Source organism: Micropterus dolomieu, linkage group LG17 (genome assembly GCF_021292245.1).
Source record: "Micropterus dolomieu isolate WLL.071019.BEF.003 ecotype Adirondacks linkage group LG17, ASM2129224v1, whole genome shotgun sequence".
Taxonomy (NCBI): Eukaryota; Metazoa; Chordata; class Actinopteri; order Centrarchiformes; family Centrarchidae; genus Micropterus; species Micropterus dolomieu.
The window spans coordinates 6,838,961-6,863,207 of record NC_060166.1 but is presented as its reverse complement, the minus strand read 5'-3'; the positions used below and the strand labels follow the sequence as shown (position 1 = coordinate 6,863,207).

The following is a 24,247-nucleotide window of genomic DNA, read 5'->3' as shown; positions in this document are numbered from 1 at the left end:
AAAATCAATATTCGAATCCCAAAATTGAAATTTGAATGCTTACCCAATGATCAAATATTTGAAAATTCGGGTTCAGCCCTAGCTTTTTCCAAAGTTAACAGTATCCGTCTACCTCTAAAGTGAACTAAATGAAAACATCGTATTTTGTTTGTTTAATCTATACAATAACCAAAGTGGTCAAATGGCAATATGTGGTTTTGTGGTTATATGCTGGATTTTTTCTTTAAAAGGAGTCTTTGTCTTTATGCTAAGCTAACCATAGCTGGCTATAGCTTCGTAATTACCATACAAACATGAGAATGAGATTAATCTTCTCATCCAACTCTCAGCAAAAAAGCTAAAAGGGAAGTATTCCTTTAAAAAACTGTGACTTCCATCAGGATAAATTATCTAAGCTTCTTGAGGTAAAAAACACTCCAAAGTGCCCCTTTGACAGAGAAAATGATGAACATAGGAAAAAAATTATGTTCATGTTCTGGTCAGTACTCACCCTTCTGGTATTGTCCAGGACTTTGGGGTCGGGTCGGCCATAGTTGGGAGGGTTGGCGTGGGGGTCGTAGCCCAGTCTTGACAGCATGGGGGCGATGACGGCCATGTCCCTCACCACGTCAGCTGGGATCTTCCCCACCCACTTGGACAAGGCCTCCACATTGACAGGCTTGATGACCTGGTCTGTTGATCTCTCCACTCTAACAACAAACAAAAAAAGTTTGTTTCAGCTTGTGGTACTTGTTATCACATGCCACAAAGGTTAGCTCAGCTTGTCTCCAAATGGCACAGTTTACAACAGACCAGTCCATCTCTCAGTTCTGTTAACTCTGAGCATCAAATTGAATCATGAGACACTATTAAAGATTCCTTCCTCCCTCTCTCAGCAGGCTGCTCTTAAATATGCTGAAAAAATTAGCTTTCACGATATCAGTTATCAGTCATCTGTCAACATGCATCACATTTCATATGATTTACCATCCATGCTCAGTCTGGCTCAATAGCACACATATGGACCGGACATAGTCTCCTTGAGCTTAGCTATTCAGTTTAATCACGCTTCTTTTTAATGAAATTAATACCTCCAGTGTTTCTAAGTGAAGATGAATAATGCTCCACCCGTCCTTTTCCTCCATCAACCATGGGTGTTCTGTTTTTTAAGGAATCCACCATTATGTGTGTTATATTATGTGCCGAGGGGAATTATTCATTGCCTATAATGAAAGATTCAACAAGCTAGGGGATTAGGGCTGCTGGACTGCAGCATTTTGTTTCTGGAATGACCAAAGTTTACCACCAATGACCAGCAGGAGGGATTTCCTCTCTGATGTATGATGATGACAATGAGCGCACTCTTTAAACACCTGCTCACATGAGTGCAGTGACCTGAACTGTGAGAGTGATTTTAGCCTTTTGCTGCTGTCAAGGAAAGGGGTGGGCTGGATTTAGTTAGTTATGTAAAGTTAGTTTAGTAAGTTATCCTTTATTGATCCCAGTATGGAAATTTGTTTTCCGCATTTAACCCATCCAAAAATGAGTTATTTGTAACACAAGACAAAACGGCACAATAATCGTTTTATCTATTAAATAATTTCACAATTGTTGGAAGCCAAAATTGAACATGAAAATGAAATTTCCCTATAACAGTATAATGTACAATTAATTATATAATGTTGGTATATTCATTTCATTTCAGGGGCGGCACAGTGGTTAGTACTGTTGCCTCACACAGCAAGAAGGTCGTGGGTTCAAACCCCAGTTGCCCTGGCCTTTCTGTGTGAAGTTTGCATGTTCTCTCTGGGTGCTCCTTCCCCTTCCTCCCACCATCCAAAGACATGCAGGCTAGGTTAATTGGTGTCTCCGAAATTGTCCTTAGGCGTGAATGTGAGCGTGAGTCTGTCTATGTGTGGCCCTGCGATGGACTGTCCACGGTGTACCCCGCCTTTTGCCCAATGTAAGCTGGGATTGGCCCCCCCGCGACCCTGTACGCAGGATAAGCGGTTGACGATGGATGTATGGTATATTCTTTTCATATAATAGCATACTAAATAGTCTAGGATTTGCTCCTTCATTAAATTCTTGTGCAAGAAAAATGGTCTACACAGTGGTTAGTCTCTGATTTGTTAATGCTACGTACTATCTTAGAAGAACAACGAGTTCAACATTTGAAAGTCTGCAGTAGCACGTCAACCTTTCATTAATGTCCCACCCCATCCAGGCTGTGATTGGTCGATTCACAAAAAGTGACATTAACCAGCGCACCAACTTTAAAGGCTGAACATGTTTCAACAAAAGGCACCTGATATACCTAAATAGCAAACCCAAACCTTGCTTATCTAATCCTTGTGTGGGCTGGCACATAATTAAAGAGACCCGACAATCTCTCTCGCTCTTGTTTTTGTATAATTGGCTGCTCACGTGGTCCACACAGCAATTTCTCCCGGTGTTTCTCATGGTCAGTCCTATTATGGGACGGTCTGAATTGAAAAATAGTTAATTTAAAAGGTGCATTATGGAGTTTTCAGCGGCCACTAGCGGTGCGGTCTTGCAACCAGGCATGTGCTCGTACGCGTGCTTGCTTGAACTCATGAGGGAGCATAATTCAAAACACAACCGCTTTCAAGAAAGGCAGAGTGAGAGCGGCTATATAGACGTATAGACAGGGTGATAGCTTCAGACAACATGGTGGAAACTCAGGTAAACCCCCCCTGCAGCGTTACAGTAATAGTTTCATCAGCTGTAGGTTGAACTAATCCATGCTCGTTACATGATAACTGTACATTTACTGCATTTAGCCAACGTGCTACAGCGTTAGCTCGCCTATCTTTACTATCTGTGTATCTTTCAATGGAGGCTCAGCAATGTCAGCACAGCTAAATGTATTGGATGATAATGGAACGGTTAGTGAGCTGGACTGAATATTAAAATGAGTTTGTGTCACACTTTATAACAGTTATACCGCAGTAAGTAACTTTACTGTAGTGTACTGTGGCTCTTCCTCTGGGCTGTTTCCGCCGTTTTGCTGCAGTACTGTATATTATGTGGGTCACGTTAGTTACAGCGACGGAGAGGTGGAGAAGTTGTGTACCTGAGTATCGGTAAAACCACAATAAATCTAAATTAAACGTTATGAAGCAAACAGCGGCAGGTCCAAGCTAATGTAGCTTTAGCTGGCTGCCCTGCCTGCATCACCATAGGCTAACGTTAGTAAACAAATCTCTGCACATTTGCTTTTTACGGTTACATAATTTCTTGCAGGCTAAATCAACACCAGTTGTACACAGGATAGTAACATGTAGAAAGCGATACAACTTAACGCCGGATAATGTTAGCAACTGCTCGTTAGCCGGCGAGCTAACGTGACTTTCTCTGTGTTTCTCCAGCTTTACTAATGCTCACTGTGTTTTTACTCGACATCATCTGAACCTGTTTGATCTGATGGGCTTCAGCACATAAACCTTTACTGTTGTTTTGTATCCTAACGTGGAGTCTGTGTTTTGCTGTGAGCCGGTTGATTTATGGTGTTAGTGGACTGCATGTCGTGAGCTGCCGTGTTATCGCTGTAGTCTGAGAAGAAACTCAGGAGCGCGCACAGGGCTGAATCCGACCTGGAGACCTCACATTAAAAGCAGAATAGTGGCTGATGCAAGCAACAAAGACAATTTCTAAGTGAGTTTTGAGCCCATAAAAAAGGCAATGAAAATTTGATTTATTAAAATCAAAAACTTACATATAGCCCCTTTAACTGGCTCAAGCAAACACTTTTTACAAGCAACATATTTCTTTGTATGAAAGCGCTTGTGTTTCACATTATGCTCACTGTTGTGACCCTGGGGTCATATTTTGTTTGTTTTTATCTCCCCCTGCAATGTCAGCTGTCTCCCTCCCTCCTCCCTTAGAGTGTGTGTATGCAGGTAATGGAGAACAGGTGGGCATTCTGGATTGGTCCTGCAGAGCTGATTGGAGTCTCCTGATTGGTCACCTGGATGACAGCAGCCGTCTTAAGCCCCACTGACAGGAACTCCTCTCTCTCTCTGCCATTCCCAACCTGAGCCTGTGTACTGTGTGTTATGTCGGTTAGTCGTGAGTAGAGAACTGTTGTGATTAGATGAGATTTGTAAGTGAATCTGTGTAAATTAGCTTTGTAAATCTGATGGTTGTTGACAACCTTGTTTTGTTGGCTTTAGCCATTTTGTTATATACAGATGTTTCTTTGTTGTAGCTTCCTTTTGTCAGCTACTAGCAGTGTGTAGGAGTGAGAAGCCCTTTTTGAGATTAGAAGCCTAGTTTAGAGCTTTGTCTTTTCTTTACTTTCTGTTGTTGGTTTAGGAAAGTTTTAGGTTTATTAGATTGTTTTGGTTGTTGTTTTGGGCACTGCTCATCTCTGAAGCTAATAAAACTGCTAAATTGTATTTCCTGTGTTCTGGCCTCGTCTGGGAATGGGAAGAGTGGGAAGCTACACTTTTATGTTGCGTCCTAGACCTTGGGACGTAACATCACTCATGAGTTCAAGCCGCTAGAGGCCGCTGAAAACTCCATATTATGCCTTTAATGTAATACCAGATAACATCTTTCTGTTTCTCTGCAAAATGCTTCAGTGGATTAGCCATAATACCTGTACAGCGTGCCCAAGTACAGTCTATATACGGGCAACACTGCCTATGTTTCCTGTCTGACTCTATACCTCAATATGGCAATTTACTTTCCTTTAATCCATTTACTTTGCAATTGAATCTTTACACTGTAGGGGTATAGTCTCCTGCATGATTAATAGAGTAAGCTGGTTTTGTCATCTCGGGAGGACTGTGTAGATGGTTTCTAAGAGTCGGGCCATGATCCAAATATCCACTCTGCAACAAATGGGTAGGGAATCACTTTAGGTAACTCCATCAAGACCCAAGAGGCTGCTAAGTGTTGACGTGGAACATAAACTGATAAAGACAAAGACTGAGAGTAGAGAACGCAGCTCAGCTTCAACATCATGTTGGTGTATAGAGATCCTCATCTAACATACACACCTGACAATATCCTCTTGTATGGTTCCTTGTCAGATTCTCCTATAGATAAAATCTATATCGTAAATATCTGAGCTTTCTGAAAGAGCTGTGAACAGTTTGAGAGTTGCATTGTCCATGGCAGTGGTTCCCAGATTGGGGCGAGGAAGCCTTTTAGGGGGCCACAAGACAATTAAAGGGATAAGAAAGAAATATTTATATTTGTTAAATTTTTTTATTGTGAAATACCGAGTTCTTTCCTATTTTCAGGCATCTAAAAATCCTTCAAATTTAAGAACCTCAGAAGGAAAAATACATATTTTTGTCAAACTGACCACAACTCCTGTTCACCCTGATTTACTACGCCGTAACAAGTTTCAAGTAGACATTCAGACAAGTAATGCTTCATTTTAATAGGTCACTAGTCAAAAAGGTTGGGAACTACCAGTCTATAGTAATACATTTCAAAATGGTACTAATGGGTCAGGAATCCTGATCAGTAAAAGCTCACTCACCAGCTAAAGTCACAGAGCAGCATCAACATAGCCAATCAGTCACCGCCTTGATCAAAGTGGTGCCAGATTAACAAGAATTTCCTGTAAATGCTGAACGAACACCTAATTTTGGATGATCACGTACTGTAGGTGAATGTGTATGCTACATGCACTGCAAAATGGCTGAGTCAAGACATAATCACTCTTGACAACACAGGAGGAGAACAGGGAGACAGACGACACGGGAGGAGAACAGGGAGACAGACGACACGGGAGGAGAACAGGGAGACAGACGACACGGGAGGAGAACAGGGAGACAGACGACACGGGAGGAGAACAGGGAGACAGACGACACAGGGGGAGAACAGGGAGACAGACACAGTGGGCTGGTAGATAAGCAGCAGACTTGTAGTCTAAGAGATTGTTTAGTTTGTCGCCACCCCACTGGGATAAGATTTATTGTCCCCACCAACAGTGACATGAAATATCCACCCTTGCAATCAATGTATATAAATATCCCTGTATTGGTTTGTTTCCTACCATCAATCTAAAATCATTTGCACCCATACTGCTGAACAAGTGACGCACACATTCTTCTTCTCAGCTTTAAATGTGACAAAAAAAAAAACAAAAAAAAAACCTTTCTGCCCGTCACATGACCACTTCCCTTCAGTCTGATGCTCTTAATGGCCTCCAGCTTGTCAATTATTCATTGCTGCGCCTCCTTTACCCAAGGTGGTGTTCTGTATCACCAATGGCTGATAAGAGAGAATCAGATAGAGGCATCAAGATCACAAATAGAATGGGGAGTTAGGGAGGAGGGGAGGAATGGCTCCCTGCTCTGGGATAAGTAATGGAGTAAGTTGCTCAGCAAGGCAGGGCCTCCACTGAATCAAGGCCAGGTAATTGATGTTAATGCTAAGACAAGGTCCCGCTCTGGGGCCTGCCTGCCCTCTGATTGAGATTTTCATGTAGATAGAGACCCAAAGCTGAGGGATGGTGGAGAGCGAAGAGTGCGGGTGGTTGTAGAGGGCAAGAGGCATTTTCTGCCGGGTGTCATGGGGGTTGACTTTAATGCACTGTGGGCAAAGTACTTGAGAGGAGGTGGGGCAAAATGTTTATGATGGTAAAAAGGTAGCTGTGCAGCCCTGAAGGCTACTTGTGGCTGGCCTCCTCTTACATCAAATTGTATCAGGTCCCATTTAGGGGAGAGGTATGACCAAAGCCTGTGATAGCAGACATGAAGATGATATAAACACAAAGTCCAGATACTTAGAGAAATGCATTAAGTTCTAGCTTAGACGAGCTTGTCAGGGATTGTCATCACAAAGTGTTGTCATTCAAGAAGGAAAACAGTCACATACAGAAAAAAAATAATCAAAGATTAAAAAGATTTCCTGTTCAGGGGCACGTTCCACTGCTTTTGCAACATGCAAGCTGTGACTTACAACATGATGTAATTTCCTCTTTACTTGTTGACTGAGGACACATGAGTACACACATTTATTTGCAATTTTGTGTAGGATTGGGCAATGTTCAATACATGTTTGATTTCAGCATTTATCTATTAAAATATTTGATTTGTTGAGAAACAATTGCTGAAAAACAGATTTAACTTTATTTTCCATATTTGATGAAAAAGTATTTTTTCATTTTTAATGTTCTAGCTCGGATTTGTGAAATGATCCACTGTTTGGCAAGTGTTTGCTCTCTATGGTCAGAACATGGCCATAAAAATGACATAAAAACCACAATGTTTGGATTCTTCAACTTTCACTCAGGAGTAAAAATCAGCCTTTTAACTTATCCATCATCCATCCATCATCAACCACTTATCCTGCGTACAGGGTCGCGGGGGGCTGGTGCCAATCCCAGCTGACATCGGGCGAAAGGCGGGGTACACCCTGGAAAGGTCGCCAGTCCATCGCAGGGCCCTTTTAACTTATACAGTATATTATTATATGATCTGAAATCAACCTATATGACATTTTTTGACATGATAAAATTTGTGGTCAAATCACCAGTTGCTGACACTATTTGTGATCAGCGCTAGCAAATTGCTTTTGTGAAAGGGCCCCTGTTCTCAATACACAGTCTCAAGACTTCAATGCACAGCTGCATGTTTTGCTAATTAATTTGATGTTGCATATTTACTTCCTTTTTTCTTTACGGTCATTCTCTTCTTGTTCACAAGTTATAAAAGCACTGCAGTATAGTGGTTCTGTGATGGGCATTTCTTTTCACAATTTATTGGTTGGAGAAAGGGCATAGCCAAGCAGAGCTTTTAAAGGTTAAGATTAAGAATGAGGAGGTCATCTTCCTGTGTCCAAACCACAAAATTTAGCACAACACAATCGCCACAAAAATGGCGTGATGATGAGTCTGACACAGCTGTACCAATTGTGAAACCAATGTGTCAGTCACTAGAACACGATGTCAGGATAAATAATATGAATGCACCGATCTGACTTTTTCAGTACAGGTACGGACACTGGGCTTTGGGTATTGGCCAATGCAGAGTTCCGATCCAATACCAGTAATTAATAAGCTGTATTTCTCATTGTGAGGAAGAGACTGGGAATTATTCATCATGTGTAGGTAAATCCAACTGTGACTGTGTTTTGGACTGAAAGTCACTGTTGAACTCTGTTCTTACCGGTTAACAGTGGGCTGGTTTATGTAGACATGCAGGACAAAGCAGTGTCTCCATGTCTCAGCTCAGAGGGCTCTGGTTAAGGTCCACATTCATTAATATTTGATGGGAATCAATTTGTGGAGGGGTGACGTGTGCACTAAATGAGCACAGATCTGCATCTGGACCCCAAAGAGCTCTTATCAGTCTCCGTCCCTGTGCTGATATTAGTATATTTTGGCCTCACATTTGTTTTTCTATTTCAGGCGATGTAGCATTCCATAGTTGTGAAAGGAAAAAGGTTAAAACACACAACCTGTTTTATTCAAACAGAGATGATTTTCCCATGTCTGGACACAACTGAGTGTTAAAAGAGAAGAGGACATTGTGACCTTTCTGAGAAACAAGGGGTCCTTACCACTGAGTCGTAGCAGTCCAGTGTTGTAGTAACATGGCTGAAGAGCACTTCAGAGCCTCCATAGTATCTCAGCTCGAATCACAACACGTCTGAGTATTTTAAGATGAGCTTTTGAGTTTTTCAGCTAGTTGAACAGGATTTATCTTGTAGTTACAAAAGATTAAAGATGTTTACTTTGCTTTTTGGTTGGTATATGTATATGGATTAAACCTAAATCTAAAAGCCAGTTCATGACAAAAGCTAGGAGTAATCTCACTTATCTCACTAATTCTTATGTAATATTTTATAAAAAAATTTTTTGCCCCATTCCCACCAAACCTTTTCATGTCAGGTCAGATCCGATACTTTTATACACTATAATATGTATCTGAAACACTGAAATAAGAGCTGTAGCCTATTAAATTTGGCACAACTTATTTATCAAGAACCAAATATTAGAAGTCCTGGTTCAAAACGATTAAGATGATAAGCTTAAATTATTGATTTATGAATGAAACGAGAGTGGACTCCTCACTGTTGGAGTTGTGGGAACTACAAAAACAGTGTACAGTCGTTTTAGAGAGTGGAACTTTAACCAGACAAAAGACAAGTTTAATGTTGTCATTTTAACCAGCGAAAACAACAGTCAGCACTGGCTGTTTTGTACCATATTCTTGTTACTGTTATTGTCGAGCCCTGCCTATTGCTCAAACCTTTAGCACAATGGACCAGTCAACACTAATCATTTATATCTTATCAAACAAAGGTAAACTGGTCGGTAAACAATAGACGTTTGAACAATGCACTAAATTCTAAGTTATATTTCTTGTTAAAGATCAGGTTATGATCAGTACAAGTTGTTATAAACATAGAGCAGAATGTTTGTGGCTTGACTGTTAAAACATTTAGAGTGAGTAGGGCTGTGACAAAGAGAACTAAACTGATCTCAAATACAGTGATGAAAAGGAATGAAATCATAAAATGGAAGGAGCCAAGGAAGCTCATTGGCTTCACATCTCTTTAACTCCTGGGTTTTACTAGATTTGTGGTGGCAGTGGATCTGGCTACATTTGCCAGATACTTGTCTAGCTCATTCTTTGGCCCTCTTCTTTTCCCATGACCTCATCTGCAACCATAAAAAGTAGGCGCCTGTTTCCAGGTTAGAGGTCAATCTGTAAACTTAAAGAAAATTTTCAAGGTCAGCAACTTGGGAGTAGTTTAAATTAAGAGTTAAAATGATCAAATGACTCAATGTGCTTAAGCTTCATTGCCAGAATGCTGCCGTTATGAATAAACAGGTTTATGACTCTAGTCCATCTTTTCTAGTGTAGACTAAAGGGCCATATGTCAACCACAGCCAGTAGGTTCAAACTCATATGTCCGCAAATATTACCACTGCTGAAGAGTCCTTGAGAGAGAATCTCAGGGCTTTGACGTCATTTGAGAAGGGCTAAAAAAACAACATTCCTCTATAAGGATGAGTGATTTATCCTTGTAGTTATGTATCAACATTAGCTTTTGTCATACTTCTTTATCTAAATCACTTGAATGTTTGCTTGATGCCTTTGTGAAAAAGTAGTCAACTGAACTTGAGCATACTGCACATCCTCTACGGAACAGTTTTTCATTTCACAGGTTTAGTCCCTTCAGTGCTCCATCTGTGTCTACACAGGACACAAGAGAATGTGGATCACCTGTTTTTTGGGCAGCGTTCAGAGCACAACACACAATCACTGTAGTTATACACATTAAACAGAAGAAAATAGACTTGAATTGTAAAAATACACTTTAGGCTTAAATCATGATCCATAACGAGGCCTGTGTAGACTGCTGGATTGATTGTAATAGCTTTAAAAACACCTCCTGCGTAAAAACAGCATACGGCAGTACTTGATTTTAGGGTTACAACTAATGATTGTCATAATCATTCTTAATTCATCTGTAGACCATTTCTTTGATTGTTAGGTATTTAAAAAATTCAGAAATTAGAAAAGTCTGGTCTAACCAGCAGTCCAAACACTCACACTATTCAGTTTACAATAAACCCCCATTTAACACTGGTGAAAGAATCTGGCCCCCAACTGAACTTGATTACTAACCCCTGTTCTAAATGATCATCCCTTTCTTCTTTGTGTTATTTCTTTTCATAGTAAAACAGATCAAAGTCATGAAACACAAGGAAGGAAAACAGAAGGAAAGAGAAATGAAATATGTAGCCAATTAGAAATGCAGACAATGACAAAATGTGACCCAAATGTCTCCTGAGGATATGGAGTGTGTTCTGTTGCTACGTGGCAGGAAAAGGGCGGCAGCAGGGGGGGCCTACAGGGGGGGGGGGATGGGGCTGCACCCCTTCACTATTTCCTCAGCAATTTCCAGAGGCCGACCTCCCAAATCACGGAAACCAAAACAACTCTGACACCAGGCAGGGCCATTAGGAAAACCTGCTTACAGTACAGTACAGACATATTCTCAAGTGTTTTAGACTAATGAGTAGGTTCCTTGCTGTGCGCTGCAGTAGGATGTTTAATTTCCAAATGAAATGTAATCATGGAAAGTCTGAAGGTTTTGTGAAAACATGGGAAGGATATCTGTCAAGGCCAGAGATGCATGCTTATTTTCAAGGCCCACAGAAACTGAAGATTAAATAGAAAGTGATATCTATGACTTGACATACTGCTACCTACATGTCCTTTTTCTCCAGGTTAATAGCTATTCCATACTTCATCTCCCCTCCAAACAAAGTAGTCAAAAGCTAAGTGTACCACGTAGCGCTTGTGAGGCTGGCACAAATCACAACAATCGTAACGGCAAATACTGAATTAACCACCGTTACGACTGCAAACGTATTTAATGAATCTGCAGCTGTAGGGAAGCATCTAGCACAAATGAAGCCTCTGTAGAAATTTAAGCTCCCTATCAGCTACATTTGTTATCGCAGAGATAGCCGGCAGCTTCCTGAAACTGCATTCCAAACAAGTTAAGTGTCCAAAAGGTCAAGGAGCCTCTGAGAAAAAAAAGGGTTGAAAATGAGTCACAGCCTGACAGTGATGGATGGTGATTCAGTGCGTCCTCACTGCTAGTAACCACTTTAGAGTGATGGAAATACCTAAATGGCCTATAAGTTTAAACATGCAGTGGTACAGACAAGAGGCAATTGATTTTACAAGGTACCTATCACACCCAAACCTAAACTTTTGTTTATACTCTTGCGAGACACAGTGGCACAGGCCTCCGCAGAGGCTCAACACGTTGTAACTCCGTAACGCCAGGGGACATATAAACAAAATATTCAGTGAGAAAGCAAGACATCAACGAGTGTTACAGAAAGAATGTCATAATCCAACATGGTTACAAACGCTGTCTGGCAATATAGTAAACACCAACGTACCGCCAAACATTGCATTTGTGTACTGTAATTACTGTCAGTTACCTCCCAATCAAAATTCAGAGCCTTTGCGCTCAACGCAAGATGTCTTAATACAACAAACAAGAAACAATGAAAACACAATGAAGCTATTTCAGTTTGAGGGAGCCGTTTTAAAATAAAATCTATTCTTGAAAGACATCCCAACCTATGTTGTAATTACCCTGAAATTAAAGAGTTCTGCCTGGATGTAACAACATGGACAAGACTTTCCCAGAGCTACAAACAAGGGGATCAAAGACACATTGACCAGAGTGATGTTTTACTCTGTGGCTGCAATCACTACAATTACTTAATTAAGTTCAACAATAAGATGTAAAAGTTAAACTAAAATAGACTAAAACAGACTACAGATTCCATCTAATAACACTGATGATTATCTTTCTTCTACAACCTATCTTTCCCTATAAGAATCAAACTACCATCAAAACACAAGGCATGGTGAATGCAACATATACCTTATACCGAAATTTGGTTGTTGCTGCCAACATTACTTACTTGGAGAGGGACACTCCTCCAGCTTTCCCAATGAGCTCCTCATGGTGGAGGACAGCAACATTCCAAGGAATGTCAAGAAATTTCAGCAGTGTCCTCATCCATTTCTCAGGATGGAGGACCAACTGTTCGTAGTGCACAGGTAGGCATTTGTCTGATGCCTCCAGGCACTGAGTGTACATGGTCTCTATGGCCCGATTCCACTTGGTCAGGCAGTCACGATAGCTGCCCAGGTCAAAGCCGGCAATAGTCACCTTCCGTGAGATCATGGAGTGGACTGAAGCCCGTCCATCACGAATCATGAGTACAAACTTGGCACGGGGAAAGATCTTGGCCAGGTATGACAGCGACTTTAGCGCAAAAGGGTCCTTGTTGCAGAGGAAGTTGGCGGGTTCTCCATGTTTGACGATGATTTCCAGCAGGAAGGCCTGCATGGCGGCGTCCAGCACCTCATCTGTCACACCGGCCTCGTCCAGGCGCATCTTCTCCCGGCCTGAGCGGCTCCACATCTGCTTCATGGCCAGAATTCGTGGGATGACACGGGTTTCTTCACCACAGCGCACCTCAGGGTGGGCGTCCAGCATTGCTCGCATTAGCGTGGTCCCACTGCGGGGCACTCCACCAATGAAGATGAGTGGCATGTCTTTGTTGTAAACAAAAGGGGTGCTGAGATTCTGGCCTGTCCGTAAGGTGGTCCGCATGCTACCTCCCAGTGCTGACAGAGGCAGGATCCCACCCGGCTGGCTGCGCTCCTCAATGCGATGGTGGCACTCCATGGCATGGCGGCCCAGGTAGAAGACAGTGACCGAGCTGATAACCAGACAGGCCACCAGCAAGTTCTGTTTCAGCTTGCCAATCATGTTGCAGGCCACAGGTGGGAGAGGACGATATCACCACAGGGGCAATTTAGGGGGAGGGGTGGGAAAAAGGGTAACTGAAGGGTAATTAAGGTTCCCACCCTTTATGGTTGTTTTCTGGGAACCGGGCATGGATCAAGCTCCCTGGTGCACAGCAGGCGTCGAGTCCCCAGCTCCATGAGGCCTGGATTGTGGCACAAAACACAAAAGACGCAGTTAGTTCTGATTCAACACTTGGGCAACATTCATCAACCAAAATTAACAACAAACATCAAATGAACAATTTCATGTCCCAGTTTTTAAAATAACTCCACTGTCGATGTTCCGTGCACATCAGACGTCTCTTTGAATAACAACCTACAGATGAGAAATCTGTCATGGTGATCACAGTGGTCACCACATTCTCTTTATTTGACGGGACTTCTGATCTCAGGCCAACATTACTGTGCAATGTTACATTGCAGAGAGCCTTAACTCACAAAGAACCAGTCACATGTTTTTTATGGAGAGTTCCATATTGCCCACTGAAAGATAAATGACTTAACTCTTTAACAAGAGACACAATGTGCACATTCTGTAGATAGGGAAATGTGTAAGTTTGCACACAAAACACACACACACACACACACATAAACACAGACACATAGCCCTACACACATACAATTCCCACACATAAATTCAACACACTGCAGGCTTAGTGCAGTTTATTTGTGTGAGGGTTTCTTTGCAGTGACCCTGCAGCAACAGTCACCCTCCTGAAATAAATGGCCTGGGTGGGAGAGCAGGGGGTGAAGGACAAGAGCAAGCCACAGCTGGTCAGTGCATACCACATATTCAGTCAGGTGTAAGTTTCTTATTAGGCTAACCTGACCTGAATAAAGAAAAATGTTGGAAATAACGGTGGGTAGTAACTCTTCTAAAACTTTGTTACCTTGGACATTTAGCAACTAGCTAGCTGCAGCAACAGTGATAGGACTTATCTCCATCTACATAACACTCAGATACTGACCCCACCTCTTTCATTCTCCAGAGATATGGTGCCCTGTAACTCACAACATTAGGGCTCATCAATTACATTTCATTCTAAAGTTCTAGCTTTTGTACAGTTGACTAATTGTACAGAAAAAGCTGCATATACAGACTAAGTCAACATGCTTGCTAGCTGGCTAGTGTGGCTAAAAACTCAGGACATTTTATCACTAGTGCAGGTTAATTAAGTAATCATGATTCCAGTGGATTTAAGGATCATGGGTACTGATCAACAGCCCTATCCTTTGGAGGTCATTTAGTCATTTGGGGCATTACACCTACGTGCCCCACCACTCGTTAGACCTGTCAGTGTGAAGAAAGGCAATGAAGCAGCCCAGTTTTACAGACCGTGTCTTATCAGCGATGTTCTCCATCAGCACCACAATAGAGGTTATATTGTGGCTAATAGCGCCCGTACTATTTATTCATCACATGGATCTGTAAACCAACGTTGGTGGTGGTATCTCAGTCATCATACTGAAACAGACTTTGCAAAGTGCAAAACAATTGAGGATAAAATTAAAAGATCGTGGATGGGGAAATAATGGCATGAATGTAAATAAAAAGAATGATAAAATTCATCACTTCAATTAAGCCGATGAATGTGCCTTGACTGAAATTTTACAGTTGCTGGGTAGATTGCAGAAATAAAAGGAAAATATCAGACAAAATACCTAAAGAAACAATGTTTTACTATAAGGTTACATCTCACACCTTATATTTAATGTCCTCCTTCTCATATCAGGAAAGAAAACTGTGTAGGCCCATACGCCTGGTCTGAAGTCTACTTTAGGTGCGAACAATCTCACCACACATTCTTTTTTCATAAATACCAGTTTATGTGGGGAAGAACGCGAAAATTGTTAGATACAGTTTAGCTTTACATATATGGTCTAAGAATGAAATGTTGTAGCCACACAATCCAACAAGGAAAGCCAGTCACCTTATTAGCTCTGCTGCCTGTCTACACATGTTCCACGTCATCATGAGCATGATGGTTAACAGGCTCTGTCAGCACTGTTCTGCCACAGCAGTGCCTCTGACATCACTATGTGACATTCTGCTGTTCATCACAGAAGAGCAACGAACCAAGTGCAGCTGACACCCCCCTTTATGGTATCTGAGGGACTGTTTGGATCACAGCAGGATGACGCAAGACACAGTCATCGTCTTAGTTCCAATTTAAAAGTTAGCGACTTCCTTCCCAGCAGAAACGTGACTGCGGAGTGGAATTTAATGTCCTGGGAAAGAGTTAATATCTGAAGATACATGGAGATCCCAAGTTATTCACATAAAGCTATGTTTAGAAATGCTTTTAAGAGTACATTTTTGGCATACAATGTCGACTGCTGACGAAGGGAGAAAACAACAGTTTCCATCTGTGCCCAGCCCTGACAAAACCACACACTGGCTAAAACACAAAATCTGAAGACCAGAGTATGATAAATGAAGAATGATGAAGCCGTTGGGGACTAATTCTCAAAAATATCTGAAGACTGCTGGTTTGGACGGAAATGTCACCACAGAAATTCAAGAGGAGGATTCACTAAATTCACAAAGCATTCATCATCATCATCATCTCTATTATGGTTAGCCAACAATTCATTTTTAAAAAGTACAATAAATGGTTGCGACCCCAGTGCGCATGCACAATTAAAAAAGCATCAAGCATAATAAAAAAAGAAGTCACAGGACTTATTTTCTTGTTATAGTTAGATGTCGCAGGTGTGTCCATGTGTACTTTTTATTGGACATAGTGTAGTAAGACACAAAAGCACAAAAAACAAAACAAAACCAATATACAGGACATATTTACATTGGGGATTAGCAGGCATTATTCTGACAATAGGCTAAAGTACACACTTGACATTACACTACAGCTGGTCCATTAAATGAGCTAAAACACTGCCTACAGTAGAAGGATTTGCTAGCTAGCACAATGGTAGTGGTATTGTATTAAGCTGGATGCCATGAGTTCCTGAGATTCCACGCCCAAGAACACTGACTTTATGGCGTTCACTTTTCCGACCACTTTCAGGGCCATGCATGCATCCGTGCATCCCCCTGCATGGTACAAAAAAAGTTTCGTGCCCTGTGCTATAACTCTCATGCATCCATCGTTTGCATTCATTTTTTCAGTCACCGTTGTATTTCTAAATGTCAACATGTTTTTCCTATCCTAATGACAGCAAATCTAATCTAAAACCATTAATTGGTAGCATTAAATATATATTATCCTAAAATGTACAGAGTAATGCAGTTGAATGGCGTCACTTCTGACACACTGTACCCAGTGTACCCACATTATATAGGCTATATCAGCTCTTTAAATATCGCCACTGGCCATTGAAAAAAACAACAACAACAAAAACAAAAAAAAAACATACACTAGTTTCTACCTTCTCAGCCAAAAAAATGTGATAACAGATCTTTGAGTTTTTGTTATATTTCACTTTAGTTACTTGCAAATGTTACAAACATTCACTGTGAGCAAGTACCACAATGATAGGAGTTCGTTGTGGGTAGCTGGTGTTGCTCATTTGGGAAATAAAGAACTGACAAACGGTAAAGATGAAAAAATAAATAAAAGTTTGTATTTATGCAATAAAATAGCGTTTCGAGCATCATTTAGTCAGTGTGCACCGGACAAGATGAATCCAACTAACTGAAGCAAGTCCATACATTCTGTACTGTGTTAGCCAGTTTTACCAGGTTGCGACAGACCAAGGAAGGCCAATGCATCACCCTACCATCTGTTTCCCCTCTGACACCATGTTGCCAACTTCTTCTCAGTGGGTTACTTGTGCCTAATGAGCCAAGTGGCTGTTGTTACTTTTAAGCAAACATCCTCGACTGTTAACTTTCACAACAGAACATTACAGCTAATTCCTTGCATTAGCCTCCCCGTGTGAGGGAGCTCATGCAAGACTAAGCTGCAAATAAATGCTTCAAGTACTCCCTCTGCACTGGCACTGAGGAATGTAGAAAATGTGTAAATACTATACTAAATCCTACAGTGCAGCATCTGAAGATGTTTATTTCTTTCTTTTCCTGTTGTCTTTTCTTTCAGCCCACCCACGCAATCTCACATCTCTGTGTCTTCTCCTTGGTGATTCAGTGTTAAAGGGAGGGGGAAGTCACAAAGCATGCCAGGCTGCCAACACCTTTAGTCTATTAGTAGGAGCACAAGAGGGGCCTGCTGTTTCCCCAAGGCTGCGACCATTTCCCCTGAAGGTAAAGTCCACCTTCTGATCCACTTTTGCAGTTAGATATAATCAATTTGAGAGGTTGAATGCACTCCAGGTATGTCTCACTGAGATTTAACATCATGTTTGGAACGAAGACCTTTGCAAAACAGCTGCACAGAAAGATACAGCCAGAAAATCACCTACAAATGACATAGAATACTAAATTACTGACTAACTACGATTATCTGGTGAAGAGAACAAATAAAGGTTATGCAGGAAACGAAAGGAAACAAAGCAGGTAGGTGACGGGGGTGAGAAAGAAGGAGGTGGAATGTGACAAAGACAACAGATGAGTCATTGGTATTATCAAAGGCCAGTCAGGGAAACTAAGCTTTGCAAAAGAAGTAGTTTCAATGAAAATAAACAGGACGGTGTAGCTTACCCATTTCATATAATGAAATATTAGACTAATCTAATAAATTCATTCATAAACCAACACAAATATCTTCAATATAAGACTAAATATACACATGCAGAAATGTCCATAGATTAATGTTAAGACTGTCTGACGTGCTTGACTTCTCTTTAGTATGACTCATCTATTTTTATTTATTTCTTACACTGGACTTCATATTGTGGTCTAATAATCTCGCAAACAAACTTGAAGACTTGAAAATACTTCCTGTCTGTCATCACATGATAACATTAAATGTTCAATTCAATGATTACTGTGGAATTACTTTTATTAACCTGCTCAAACTGTAGAATCCTACCAGATACCAGTGGTTAAGTCAAAACTTGTTAGATAACCATAATCACTCCCATTTGTTACTCAGTTAATTTGTCTTAATTCATTTTGCATAACATTATTAGATACCTGTCAGAATGGAAAAGAACCTAAAGACGGGGGTCCCTTCAGAGGTGAAGCCTTATGAATGCCTGACTGATAAACTGCGGCTGAGATTCAGAGCAGTGTCGCATTACACCTCACACCGGGGCTGAAATGTGTTTGTGTTCAATTAATTGAGGCTCTTCTCTCCTGTTAGTGATATTGTATCCTCTTCACAGGATATTTTTTCCCATTGATCTGTTAGTGGAAGCAGTGGAGGCTGAGGCTGCTCTCCATGGAGCACCGGTGAAACCAAACCACATCAACACTTAATAATGAGGGCAGCGCTGCACTTCGTGAAGTCCTGGTGAGAGAGGTCTGTGATACTGACAACGAAAAGAAAAGAACAGCAGGAAACCACTATTCCTCTCACTTCCCAATCATTTCTGCACTGAAATAAACAGTTTGATTAGAATGCCCGGCAGGTTAAAAGGTTTCTTCGATTAAATGTTCCAGTGATTAGTGGATAAATGATCTGTCTGGCATAAGCAGGGGGAAATCAGTTGGTGTGAGCAGTCCTTCAAACAGTGTCAGGAGCTGAGCAGAGTCAGTTTGTTGCCTCTGTACCTCTTACGGGGGACTCTGTAGATTCAAAATGAACCAAATGCAGAGCCCGCTACTTTCCACCCTCACATTTTACAACATAACTAAGCTGAAATAACTTTTCTCACTAAATTAGGGATGCACAGAATGTTCGGCAACCGAAATTAATCGGCCGGAAATAGCATAAAAAAAAGCACTTTTCGGTGTTATGACCATTTGCATCGCACAACAAATTCACTTCCATTTCCCTCTGTTTGATGACATGATCCGCCAGCAGGACAGCAAAGCTACTTGTATATTGGCAGGAGAAACCAGTCAAAAGTGACTGATAAGCTGGCACTTTGTTTCAAATGCTAAATTTAAAAAGCATTAAAATAATGTTCTTTCACTTCACAGACATCTCCAGACTTCTGTCCATTCTTTACATCTACTGTGCAGGCTGGTCTACTACAGTGCTTATCTTTGTGTTTCTGGAAGGAAGGAAGTAAATTTAATTTGACAAACAAAGCACTCTTGCAATGGATTACTGTAAATTAACTCAAGTTGTGGAAAGACAACCATGATGACATGATTTTGGCCCTGTCAGCAGCTTTTTGCAGAAGTCCGGTGTGCTTTTTTCTGTGTCAAGGCTGGTGGACATGACCGGTTAAATACAGCTGTAGCATTTACATGATAAGTAAAGTTATAGAGCTTGCAACGTTTTATCGATTACCGTAAAACTTTGAATAGCCCGGGCTTTTATTTGCTAAAATCACTGAATTGACCCTGCCTGTATTTGGGACAGGCGTCCATATGGGACGGGCCTTTAATTCTTTTTGCACAAAACAGAAACTGTTTATTTATTTCAAACAGAATAATACTAAAATTATCAGTCATTCATTTGATCTAGCTCCAACAGACGGCTTATGCGCCTTTATTTTGAAGGCAGCAACCTCACGAAAACAACAACACGGTGCAGGATGAGAGAAGTTAGCAGACAGAGAGCGATGGACTTCACTTGGATGGATTCATTTTTCTGAAAAGCTGTTTTGATTCTTTGGACCCATACGGACTAAAGAAATATATTAAATAATCAAGGAACAGACACATTCAGACTTAACGAGAGCTTCAAAGTTAACGTGAGTCAGAACTTTTTCCCCCTTTTCCTCTCTTGTATCAGGCAGGTTACACCGGTAAATTTAAAAGAATTAGACTTTGGGTCTTGTTGTTTTCGTTAAATGAACTTAACAGCGGTATTGTGGAGAATCTAACCGATCTAACAATGTTCAGCAAGTCCATATTGATCATACGTTTAAACATTAATATTTGTATTAACGATCTAAGCAGCTTAGAAGCAGCTAAAGCGGGCGGCCCCGCGGGGTTTAAGATATATAAAAACCAGACCAGGCGTTTAATTAAGGCAGGTGTTTTTTTTTTGTCAAAATGTGTCCCCACACCAGGCCAGTAAAGGAGGCAGGCGGCTGTTTGTGACTCGGCTATTAACTGAAGTTTTACGGAAATCATTATATCTACAAAACATTAGATAATTTTGAAAAAAAAAAACACTTAAGATTTTACAGTAGTGTCCTATATTCAAATAACTAGAATCTAAACTATGTAAAGCAGCAAATCCTCACATTTTAGAAGGTGGACACAACAAACGTTTGGCATTTTTATAGGAAAAATCTACCTTCTGATTATCCATTTGTGTATCACACAGATTAATTTACAGCTTTTAATTGTGCAAACAGCCAGCAGACAGTGTTTTGTGGTTTTCTAGTGTCTGACAGAGGCAGAGAGGCTAACTGGATTCACACTCTGAACGCAGTGGAGCCCTTCGGCCTAAAAGATGGCCATTTGTACTTGTACCTTTCTAACTTTAAGAGGCCTGTGCTCTTTTATTCTTTTCTTTCCGATATGGTGATGGGGTGCGACACTTGGACATTGACTATGGCAACTCCGTCCCTTGGATTCATTATCCAGTAGATTTGAAACCAATTATCAAATGACAATTGTACACCCAGTTTAGGTTGACTAAATAGATTGTTTGCCTTGTGTCTGGGTCCATTTAATTTTCAGCTCTGGATTAATTGGTGTACTCCAGGTCCTTTTGTCATTTTGACATGGGCAGTGAACCCGGTTTCTACTCGGACTGTAAAATTGTTTTGTTTCAAACTAGGCTTCCACATCAATAGTAGCAGATTTTTTCAAAGACGGCAGTTCAGTACATAATGAGTTGTATACATCAGCCAGCTATCAGTCTTCCTGCATTCCTCTTTGTTTAATGCATCTCATAGTAGCTGGTAACTCACTGACAAACTTATAATCTGACGTTTAGCAGTAAGAGCAGCTTTTCAAGGCAGTGTCAAACTTTTCTTTGCCTGTAGATGGCGCGCATCAACAGCATCTACATCTGCAGTTGCCGTTCCTTTCCTTGCCTCAAGGTGGCACACATTGGACTGGAACTGCTGTTGACAAATGGCTGGTCTGAAACTGCTGCTGCAGCTCTGCATGATAAGAGATGATACTGGATGGCTTTGGTTTCAGGTGCTTTGCATCAGTCCTTGTTTGCAGAGGGGCCACACTTTCACCTGGAAAAGGACTTTGTTTGAGGGAGCTTCAGTGCAGTTGTCCCAGTTCAAAACTGAATGCATTAAAATAACAGAAGGAACACAGACTGATTTATCCAACACCATCTGCATTGGCATTAACTTTCAGCATATCCATCACCAAAATTGGAATAATAGGAGTAACCTAAACAACACAGTTACAGAGAAACATCACAGTGACCATGCTGGTGCAGCCATGGTCTCCAACAGTCATCCTCTCACTGACAAATGATCCAGCCATTATTAAGTTTCCAATCAGATCTGTGATCTGGCACATTCCTGCAGGATCAATCAGTAGGACTGTGGCCATTACCCTGTCCACAACCTCTGTCCCTCAGGCTCTGTCATAAATCACATGCTATAAAACAAACCCAATCAACCTCCAGCTACACTGTATGACAGGGAGAAGAGATGTCTCTCTCCAGGCAAGACCGACTCATTCCAGCTGGAGTAAAGTCATGATGCAGCATGTGTAAACTAATCCACTGGTGTGACTTTCTGCTTCTTAATGCATGGCTGCTGTTCCTCTGCATCCAGGCCCTTTGAGCAAGGATTACAGAGCAAATAAACTAGGGATGAGGTCAAAGAAAGTCGTTGTCCTCCCCCATTATTTGTACAAACCTTTAGTCAACCTTGGGTTCCCAGAGGATTTTATTTGCTTATGTACCTGTCACACTGGTTATGAGCTGCAGGGACCCGGTCTGCATGTTCAGAATAGATGGTGCGCAATTAAAGATGGGAGACTCTGACATTTCTTGACACGGGAGAAACCCAGCCCCATGGCAAGATTCATCTAAGTGTTTGTTTAATCACTTGGCCTGTAGCGACAGAATTGTGTTGGTCTTACTTGAGTAGTATTAAATCACAGTCAGCCTAAATGTTTGAACCACATCAATGAGGTGTTTTGAATGTAATGTTGTGCTTTTATCCCCTTTTTCCACATAAAAGATAACACACACACACATAAAATCACAAGCATAGGATGAGGAAGGGATAAAGACTGAATAATACAGGGAGTGGTTGCTTTATTGTGATTTACTAACAGCATTAGATTACCTTGTTCAGGGTAGTTTGTTTTATGTCCTTTAAAGTTCTGCTCTGACTTCTGATAAGGGGATCTCTATTATATAGCAGGCTGCAAATGGGCCAAATTACAACTCAGAATCTGATACATTTTCATTTGTGCTCCCATATGTGGGTGAACATGACTTATACTAAACTGTGGAAACCTGGAGGTCACATTGATCACTATAAGCAAATTATTATTATTATTATTATTATCATCATTATTTTTTATTATAACTGAATGTTCTTTTTCCATCTAATTGACATTTGTCAAATCAATATAATTTACGTAGCACCAATTCACGACAGAAGTTATCTCGGTGCATTTGTCATATAGAGCCCTAAACCGTACTCACTGTAATAGACAATCATGAACATAAAGTAATGAAACGGACAGCTTCCCTATTAACTGAATTTGACTGACTGTTTCAAATGACCATACTATGTACTGAAATCACTATACAGTAATCCAGTACAGAACTGTATGTCAAATATAGCTTTGTTAACAAATACAGTAACATCAGCAGTGGTTTCAGTTAAGGCTGGACAATTAATTGAAAAGTACCGCTAACAGACGTAATTTTTCCATGTCGGTTATTTCCATTACTTATATTTTCGGTTGTAATATTTTCCCTACAATGTGTGTTCATGTACTTTCCCCTTAAAAACATACTACTGCCCGGCCCCATCCAGTCCTGCTGAGCTTCCAGAGTGAGGCAGAGGTTAGCAAGCGTTAACTGCCTTCCAGCTGTTTCCAGCAGTTGGTGAAACAACAGACATCCATTTTATTAACGGAAACATCCACACAAACATTTAAAACTGTACCAAAGGAAGAACACAAACTAATGATATTTTGATGAAGCTACTGTTGAAATAACCAGTGACTCAACTTACACGGCAGTTATGGCTCAGTAGAAAGATCTAGGCTAATCACTAACCAGCATTTAAGTCATTTCCCCTGCAGTGATTTATTGTGGCTCAACAGTGTAGTCTTATTTTTGTTTTGTTTTGTTTTAGTTTGGTGCAGTAATGCCAAGTTCGCCTGTGGATCTCACTTCACTGCCCAGCGAGCCACTAACTGCAGCTTTATGACCTGAGCAAGCTCACTGCTGGTGCTAGTCCAAGTTACACAACGATGCCAATTCTTTTTTGCAGTGTCACTAAAACTTTTTAGCACGTAGATATATTGATACATTGTCTATCACACACACACACACACACACACAGCGCTGTAGTATAGCTAAAGTTCCAGAAAGAGAAATATGAAATTTTTTTTTATAAAATACAGTTACCGGCATCCAACCTACTGCCGTTATGTAGCTGCATCCACATTTTTTTCTATACATGACTTATTTTTTCCTCAATGTGTAACTACTTGCAACTTAGGAGACATATTATTTATTTTATTTTTTATTATACCGTTTTTCCAGTCCTATATTGTAGTTCTGTGATTCCTGTATGGCAGCTTTGCATGATTCAAAGTTCAAAAAAATGCCTCTGTCTGAAACAAGCTGTAGATGCTCCTGTCTCTTTAAGACCCCCCTCAAAGCCCACTGTCTCCTGCTGAAGCATGTTACCAGGTTGTTATCGCAGAGCGGTACAGACAGACTGAGCATTGCTGTGCCGTTGCTGTGGGAGCAAATGACCATATATGGAACACC

The 24,247-nt window shown here is 40.9% G+C and overlaps 1 protein-coding gene across 1 annotated transcript in view; it reads right to left on the bottom strand.

Moving 5' to 3' along the window:
• Positions 1–490: 490 nt before the first annotated feature.
• tpst1 (tyrosylprotein sulfotransferase 1) overlaps positions 491–24,247 on the bottom strand; it is a gene marked incomplete at its 3' end in the record, with an annotated part of 837,181 nt that continues 813,424 nt past the window's right edge. Inside the window, 2 exon segments of the mRNA XM_046074880.1 lie at positions 491–689; positions 12,431–13,468. Of these exon segments, the coding sequence (XP_045930836.1) occupies positions 491–689; positions 12,431–13,287 (1,056 nt within the window).